Raw genomic sequence first — 10,059 nt, 5'->3', positions numbered from 1 at the left:
CTCATTAATGCAATTGTGTGTGTGTGTGTGTGTGTGTCCTGCGGCTGGTCCTTGTTTCCATCTCGCAGTGAAGCGCCGGTTGAGTGTGTAGTGAAGCTCGAGTCTCTCACAGACGAAGGTGTGCGTGAGTGCGACCAGCTGCAGACAATTGTGTTACCATTATTGCGAAAGGTCGCAGTTACCTTGGCGGCAACGACAAAGTTCGCAAACTCTTCCCACGTTAAAACCTTTTTAAACATCTCCTTCACTTGGAATATGTCACCGGAGCGTAGCCATTAGCACAGTGATGCTACCCGGCCGTCGCTGACCCTCATTGGTCGGCTCATTGTAATCGTCTTTTAAAAACTGGACTCTGATTGGTCGATACAGAGTCATCCAACCCCTGCTGGCCAGTTTGTGTTGTGGACGTTGAAGATGTTAGCTCCAGCTAGCAGCTAGCATCTAGCAGCTAGCATCTAGCAGCTAGCATCTAGCAGCTAACATCTAGCAGCTAGCATCTAGCAGCTAGCATCAGTCGGAGACTGGTCTGGTTGTGGTTACTCGTTACTCACAGCAGTACTTCCTAGAGCTGTAGCTAATACACTAATCCCACCATACAATTCCATGTATATTTTCATACTCTTGAATATTTTTTTGAGATGCTTTTATGTGTAATACTGTGATTGTTCAAGTCTCTTTTGTTGAATTATTAGAACTGAAAACACAAATCCAAACGTCAGCTCTAACGGCTGCTGGAGTCCACTGTATCCTCTCATCCTCAGTCCTCTAGCGCAACACAAAGCTGCTGTGAATATTAGCTTGTTATTGTTAAAGATTATATTCTTTTATTTTACACACACTTTATTGAAACTAAACCATAAACTAAATAAACATATATATAAAAATATATATAATTTCAAAAACGTTGTTTGTTTGTTTTTTTTATTAAAAAGAAAATTGATACAGTAGTGTGAAAAAAAAAGTCATCTCTAGATCTGATTTATGTATTTTAAAATATCAATTGTCTAGTTTATTTTACTTTATTTTGTTTATTTTTAAATCATTCTTATTTAACCACTTTATTCTTTCTGGTTTTTCTTAAAATACGTTTCAATATTGAAGATCAACGTTGGTTTAATGAATGTTTATCTGTATTTTTATTATAAAGTTACATTTTAAATACATCTGGGGTTCTACCTGTGTTGTCCTGTAGGGGGCAGAACTGAGCTCATCAGTTGTTAAGTCAGAGCAGGAGCGTCCAGGGAAGTTGAAAGTGACCCATCATCCCCCCCCCTTTGAACCCTCTCAAGACCCCCCCCCCCCTTTGAACCCTCTCAAGACCCCCCCCCCCTCCATCTGAACCCTCTCAAGACCCCCCCCCCCCTCCATCTGAACCCTCTCAAGACCCCCCCCCCACCCCTCCCTCTGAACCCTCTCAAGACCCCCCCCCCACCCCTCCCTCTGAACCCTCTCAAGACCCCCCCCCCCACCCCTCCCTCTGAACCCTCTCAAGACCCCCCCCCTCCTGGCTCTGGTCCTGGAAACATCTGAAGTATCAAACCTTCTCCTTCATGTTCCCTGAAGGTGCGTCCAGACTCTGCCAAGACCACGTCCACGTCACATTCCCACAGTGTTTACCCGACACTCTGGCGGGCCTGGGCCGCACCGAGGTGCCGGTGGTCCGGGTCCAGCAACCCCCGAAACCAAAGGTCTAGTTCTGCTGCTTGTCAACAACCCTCGGCACGTTTGCGCCTTCGGGGTCAGTCGGGGGTCGAGGAAGGAGCCGCTGGACGGTCATGTGACCCTCGTGTCATCCACCTTCGCTCTCCGGCGCCCCCTCCTGGAGCTTCATGATGAACCGGGCCAGTCGGGCGTGGACGTCTCTGGATTATCAGAAGCCGGTCTAGAGTCTGGCGTGAGATCCTGCGTCAGGCTCGTGTCTCCAGCAGGAATGTTCCTCAGAGTGACGTCGTTAACGTCCCGCCACACGAGGATTGTTCCGGAGTGACTTCAGCGTGTTGATGACTGGGGTTAATCCAGGACCGCAATCTAAACCCTGTTGTGAGTCCTGGGCCCCTGAGGGTCCACCGACCTGCAGGGACACCACCAGCCGCCTCCTACTCGCTCAGGAATCTCTCGCACACACACACACACACACACACTCATCATGTGCAGACACACACACACACACACACACACACTCATCATGTGCAGACACACACACACACACTCATCATGTGCAGACACACACACACACACACACTCATCATGTGCAGACACACACACACACACACTCATCATGTGCAGACACACACACACACACACACACACACTCATCATGTGCAGACACACACACACACACTCATCATGTGCAGACACACACACACACACTCATCATGTGCAGACACACACACACACACTCACACACACACACACACACACACTCATCATGTGCAGACACACACACACTCACTCATCATGTGCAGACACACACACGCACACACACACTCACTCATCATGTGCAGACACACACACGCACACACACACACACTCATCATGTGCAGACACACACACACACACACACACACACACTCACACACACACTCATCATGTTCAGACACGCACACGCACACACACACACACTCACTCATCATGTGCAGACACACACACTCATCATGTGCAGACACACACACACACACACACACACTCATCATGTTCAGACACACACACGCACACACACACTCACTCATCATGTTCAGACACACACACACACACTCATCATGTTCAGACACACACACACACACTCATCATGTTCAGACACACACACACACACACTCATCATGTTCAGACACACACACACACACACGCACACACACACAAACACACTCATCATGTGCAGACACACACACACACACACACACTCATCATGTGCAGACACACACACGCACACACACACAAACACACTCATCATGTGCAGACACACACACACACACACACACTCATCATGTTCAGACACACACACACACACACTCATCATGTGCAGACACACACACACACACACACTCATCATGTTCAGACACACACACACACACACACACACTCATCATGTTCAGACACACACACACACACACACTCATCATGTGCAGACACACACACACACACACACTCATCATGTGCAGACACACACACGCACACACACACAAACACACTCATCATGTGCAGACACACACACACACACACACTCATCATGTTCAGACACACACACACACACACACACACTCATCATGTGCAGACACACACACACACACACACTCATCATGTTCAGACACAACACACATGAAAGATCTGATTCATGACCGGATGTTTTGCTGCTGAGATGAAATCTTTGATCTTCTCTCTTTTCTAATCACACAATGGATCTAATCTTCAACCTGTGAGTAGTTTGTGTCGTCGAGGTCCTGGAGGAACGACACGTATCACAGTACAACCATATATAGTGTTAGTGTAGTAAGTATATTTGTGTAGAATTGTCCTTGTTATGTCCAAACATCAACTTTAAAAGCTGCTGGACTCACTGTATCCTCTCGTCCTCAGTCATCATTCTTCCTTTAGCTGCGGAGGACGTAACGACTGCTGCCATCTAAAAACAGCTTCTCAAGCTCAGAGAGGTCGAAGTTCAAAGCTAGCTTCCATGCTAACACAGGAAGTATTGATGGTATTAATACTGATGTTGACCAGTAGAGCTGAGAGGACGTATTGACTGCTGCCATCTAGAGGCCGGAGGTTTAACTGCAACACAAACATTCCTTTAATATTTGTTGAAAATTGAAATTTAAAAATGTATACAAACGTTATTGCAGTTTAAACCATCAAACAAATACAATTTTTTAAAAGAAAAAAATAATAAAATATATATTTTGTTCAAACAGATCAATGTTTAAGTATCACATCTTCTCTCAGCTCTACTGGTCAACATCAGTATTAATACCATCAATACTTCCTGTGTTAGCATGGAAGCTAACTTCGAACTTCGACCTCTCTGAGCTTGAGAAGCTGTTTTGTTCTGAAGAGTGTAGGGCTGTCACTCAGAGGCGTGAGTCAGTGGGAGTGTGTGGGTCTCAGCCAGAGACATGAGTCAAGGCTGCCGAGACTCTGATGTGAATTCTGTCGAGGTCGCGTCAACAAGACTTCACACACACGCCCGACTCAAGAGAGTCCAGCAGACGTGATGTTTCCAATTGTTCCTCACGTGGATCAGAGGCTGACGAGGAACCTGCTCCGACTGAGGGAACATCACAGGAGAACTCTGTTTGAGAACATCTTCAGCTCCTCCAGCTTCTGTCTCGGTCAAAAAGCTGAAGAATTACATCTTCATCTTCATCTTCATCTTCATCTTCATCTTCATCATCATCTTCATCTTCATCTTCATCTTCATCATCATCATCTTCATCATCATCTTCATCATCATCATCATCATCATCATCTTCATCTTCATCTTCATCATCATCATCATCATCATCATCATCATCATCATCATCTTCATCATCATCATCATCATCTTCTTCATCATCTTCATCTTCATCTTCATCATCATCTTCATCTTCATCTTCATCTTCATCTTCATCATCATCATCATCTTCTTCATCTTCTTCATCTTCATCATCTTCATCATCATCATCATCATCTTCATCTTCATCTTCATCCTCATCTTCATCACCTTCATCTTCTTCATCTTCTTCATCTTCATCATCTTCTTCATCATCATCTTCTTCATCATCAACTTCATCATCATCTTCATCATCATCATCTTTATCTTCTTCATCATCATCTTCTTTATCATCTTCTTCATCTTCATCTTCTTCATCTTCATCATCTCCATCATCATCTTCTTCATCATCTTCTTCATCATCATCTTCTTCATCATCTTCTTCATCTTCATCATCTCCATCATCATCTTCTTCATCATCTTCTTCATCATCATCTTCTTCACCATCTTTCATCATCATTATTATCCTCTGTGAGTGTAAATCTTGTTTCCTCATCATAATAAACTCCCATAATCCTTCACTTCTATCATGAATCACTAGTGTAATGATCCGTCTCACCTGCAGGGGGAGCTAACCTGACCCGCATGTCCCCTCCAGGCTGTTTATCTCTGGATCGGGTCCGGCCTGTGCTGACTGGGCTGGTTTTGGTGGCCCGACAGCGCCGCAGTGTTCTGGTGCTGAGTTACGCAACATCAGATACCAGCACAGACCCGGTTCTGTTCAGACGCCACTCTGGCTGCTGAACACTCGCACTCTAGATCTGAACCAGCGCCGCTGATCCAGAACGTGTTTGGAGACTAAATAACTGCAGTTCCGACAAGTCGGGCCTGCGGGTACTGACTGCTTCTATTCAGCAGCAGCAAAGGATTGTGGGACGCAGCAGTCACTCCTGACAGCAGGGGGCGTCGGTTTGAACACTTGAGAGAAAACCTCTGTGACCTCCTGAGGTGGTTGATGATAAATAAATAGTTCACCAACAACTTTGTTAGGAACGTGAGAGCTAATGCTAGTTGTTCAAGTTTTTGTTGCAAATAAGCTTCCGGCCTCTAGATGGCAGCAGTCGTTACGTCCTCCACAGCTTAAGTAGGAATGATGACTGAGGATGAGAGGATACAGTGAGTCCAGAAGCTTTTTGAGTCATGTGGTCTGTAAATACTACTACACCAGAGTCAAGTACTGGACAATACTACACATACATACTTGTTACTATACTATCACAACACCAGAGTCAAGTACTGGACAATACTACACATATATACTTGTTACTACACTATCACAACACCAGAGTCAAGTACTGGACAATACTACACATATATACTTGTTACTACACTATCACGACACCAGAGTCAAGTACTGGACAATACTACACATATATACTTGTTACTACACTATCACAACACCAGAGTCAAGTACTGGACAATACTACACATATATACTTGTTACTACACTATCACAACACCAGAGTCAAGTACTGGACAATACTACACATATATACTTGTTACTACACTATCACAACACCAGAGTCAAGTACTGGACAATACTACACATATATACTTGTTACTACACTATCACGACACCAGAGTCAAGTACTGGACAATACTACACATATATACTTGTTACTACACTATCACAACACCAGAGTCAAGTACTGGACAATACAACACATATATACTTGTTACTACACTATCACAACACCAGAGTCAAGTACTGGACAATACTACACATATATACTTGTTACTACACTATCACAACACCATAGTCAAGTACTGGACAATACAACACATATATACTTGTTACTACACTATCACAACACCAGAGTCAAGTACTGGACAATACTACACATATATTCTTGTTACTACACTATCACAACACCAGAGTCAAGTACTGGACAATACAACACATATATACTTGTTACTACACTATCACAACACCAGAGTCAAGTACTGGACAATACTACACATATATTCTTGTTACTACACTATCACAACACCAGAGTCAAGTACTGGACAATACTACACATATATACTTGTTACTACACTATCACAACACCAGAGTCAGGTACTGGACAATACTACACATACATACTTGTTACTACACTATCACAACACCAGAGTCAAGTACTGGACAATACTACACATATATACTTGTTACTACACTATCACAACACCAGAGTCAAGTACTGGACAATACTACACATATATTCTTGTTACTACACTATCACAACACCAGAGTCAAGTACTGGACAATACTACACATATATACTTGTTACTACACTATCACAACACCAGAGTCAGGTACTGGACAATACTACACATACATACTTGTTACTACACTATCACAACACCAGAGTCAAGTACTGGACAATACTACACATATATACTTGTTACTACACTATCACAACACCAGAGTCAAGTACTGGACAATACTACACATATATACTTGTTACTACACTATCACAACGCCAGAGTCAAGTACTGGACAATACTACACATATATACCTGTCACAACACTATCACAAGGGTTCTCAGTGTCCTGGGTCTGACCCGAGGCCTCCACCCAGTCAAATATGCTCTGAACAGCTCAGCACTGAGACAAGATGCCGCTTCTTTCCGAGTCTCTCCAAGATGATCGAGCTCGGGTTGACCTCAGATCGTCGAGAGTCGATCACGTGACCCCGTGGGTCAGTTTGACCCTTCTATTCCGTGTCTGAAGTGGCGCCTCCTGCTGGCAGACGCTTGTTTTCACGGCACATTTTTCACTTGTTTTTCTCGCCTGTTGGCATCGTCTTTATTTTTCAGCGGCGGAGGAGAGAGTGAGCTCATGCTGCTCGTCTGGACGGAGGGCCGGGAGACATGGGGGGAGGCGGGGGAGACACAGGGAGGAGGGGGAGACATGGGGGGGAGGGGGAGACACGGGGGGGAGACACGGGGTGAGGTGTATAAAAGCCCAGTGTGTGAGGAACCAGCAAAACCTTCGTCGCGGGAACAACTGCTGCACCATCGACTTCTCAGGTGAGTCCCACGCCTCGCGCTCCAGACAGACTCACAACTTTGTGTGGCAGTTGTGTGTCTTTTTTTAAGTCGCACAAAGATTCTGCAGGAATGTGGAGGGAAAACCATGACTGAGCTGCAGCCTCCCCCGGGGAGCTGGGACTGTCGTAGGTTCACCTGTGAGGACGAAGAAAGTTCAAGAAGAACAAAACATGTTAGACATGGATATGAAACATGTCGAAGTAAAATGTTGCAGAAAAAAAAAACATGAAATACTTTGTTATTTATTTTATAATGTTATATAATTATATATGTTATTTATTTCCTAAGCTTTGGAACCATCTCTGTGTTTGATGATCTACTGACTCCTTCAAGAAACATCTTTTATTTGTGTTTTCCTTGATTCTCTGAGACTCTTGTGTTTGTCTCTGCGTTATCTTGACCTTTAAAGTTTATATTTTATTGAATATTATTTTGATTGTTTAATACTTTGTGACCCTGGTCTGGAAAAGATCTACAAATATAAATTACTAACTTACTTAATAATTTATTTATTTTTAAATATAAAATATGTTCATAGGTTGAGTTATTGTGTAAATATATGACATGTGTAGCTGGTATATAAAAATATAAGAATATAAATGTTTCTGATGGTAAACTATTGTTAATTCAACTCCTTTTATAATCTTTTTGTTTTCATCTTTTATTATCTGCATGTGTTTTTATATCATATTTCAAAATATCATAATATTTAGATTTATTTAACTTTGCATTTTTTCGTTACACAATTATAGAAATATATTTATATTATAAATATTTTTTCAAAATGATTAAACGTCACCATATTTTCTTCATCTTAACGATCTTTAAATACAACAAATTATTTTTATAATTTATATTCTTGAACACATTTAGAACTCTTGATTTGTATACTTTATTTAAACTGAAAGGATAAATATTCTGCGGGTGAATTCAACACCATATTAAGCGAAATATAGAATAATAATTAGAATAATTGATCTAAAAACATTTAAGAATCAATCGTAGGCGGAGGTCGAGCAGGTGCAGTGACTTTACTTCGCCACTGAGAGGCGCTAAAACGCTCTTCTGCTCTACCTGCCAGGTGTGTCCAGGATGATGAAGCTGCTGCGGCTCGTGGCTCTGTGCGCCCTCGTCTGCGCCTGCGCCTGCTATGGTGACGTCACACATCCCCCCCCTTGACCTGTGACTCGTCCCACTGACTCGTTTGTTTCCTCAGATTCTCACGAGAGCTCGGAGTCGATGGAAGGTGAAGAACCTTTTTTATTGTTTCAACTCGAGTCGGTCATGAGTCTCCAGAGGGTCGTAGGTCATGACCTCGCCGTAGGTGCATGACCTCGCCGTCGGTTCATGACCTCGCCGTCGGTTCATGACCTCGCCGTAGGTCATGACCTCGCCGTGGGTTCATGACCTCGCCGTCGGTTCATGACCTCGCCGTAGGTGCATGACCTCGCCGTCGGTGCATGACCTTGCCGTAGGTTCATGACCTCGCCATGGGTTCATGACCTCGGGGTAGGTCATGTGACCGCGAGGACGAACCGCGAGTCGACGGTTCCCCTCGCGAGCCTCCTCCTGACCAGAACTTGTTCCGCCTGCAGACGTGTTCGTGCTGCCGACCCGGGCCAACGCCTTCATCCACCCGCGGCCCGGGAACCCTCTGAGCCCGACGAGGGGTCACGGGTTCAACTACTACAACTACGCCCGGAAGATCAAGTCGCCGGCCGAGCGACGCGCCGAGACCTGCGAGGACTTCTCGCCCTGCCGCTTCTACGCCTATCGCCACGGTTACCAGCAGGCCTACCAGAGGTTCTTCGCGGCCCGGAACCCTCCGCAGAGGGTGACCCCGGCGCGCCGGTACTGAGGCGCCGCCGCACATGTACGACGACTTTTCTTGTGTTTCTCAAATAAACCTTTTGTTTGGTACTTTTGTTGTTTCGTCATCACACACTTCAAGGTCACGCCAGGTGACGCGAGTGTCGATCAAACCACAACAACAAGAACAACTGGATCGTGTCTGGTTCTGATCCAGATGACGATCCTATAATCCCTGATGTCGGTAAATAAACTGTCGCGCTAACGTCACTTCCTGCAGCTTCAACCATTGTCGCGGCGCCTCGTTAAAACGGGGGGTTTTGGCGTGACGTCAAGACCGTGAGGGTCTCTGTTCCTAGTTAACTTCTTATGGTCCATTATTCTCCAGCGTCGTAAAACATTTAACGAGAAACCAACAGTTAATTACTGCCTCAATAAATCTCAGTCACTAATGAGTTGGTTTTTATTGAACAAAGTTGTCGTAAATGCTTTTGTGTTTCTCTTATTTATTACGTATTAGACTTGAGGCTCCTGCTCGTGACAAAGAATGCTAACACTGATGCTAACACTGATGCTAACACTGATGCTAACACTGACACTAACACAGCTGCTAACACTGCTGCTAAGACTGACGCTTACACTGATGCTATCACTGATGCTTACACTGATGCTAACACTGATGCTTACTCTGC

General features: G+C 44.4%; 1 protein-coding gene across 1 annotated transcript; it reads left to right on the top strand.

Annotated features, from left to right (window-relative positions):
* The first annotated feature begins 7,450 nt into the window (after positions 1-7,450).
* mgp (matrix Gla protein) lies at positions 7,451-9,478 on the top strand. Its single transcript, XM_087808837.1, has 4 exons — positions 7,451-7,537; positions 8,640-8,711; positions 8,775-8,804; positions 9,154-9,478. The coding sequence occupies exons 2-4, from the start codon at positions 8,651-8,653 to the stop codon at positions 9,414-9,416; spliced, it is 354 nt and encodes a 117-aa protein (XP_087664963.1). The 5' UTR covers positions 7,451-7,537; positions 8,640-8,650; the 3' UTR covers positions 9,417-9,478.
* The last annotated feature ends 581 nt before the right edge of the window (positions 9,479-10,059 follow it).

Source organism: Callionymus lyra, chromosome 15 (genome assembly GCF_982586985.1).
Source record: "Callionymus lyra chromosome 15, fCalLyr1.hap1.1, whole genome shotgun sequence".
Taxonomy (NCBI): Eukaryota; Metazoa; Chordata; class Actinopteri; order Syngnathiformes; family Callionymidae; genus Callionymus; species Callionymus lyra.
Note: the sequence above shows the minus strand (reverse complement) of the source record. Positions and strands in the feature narration are given on the sequence as shown.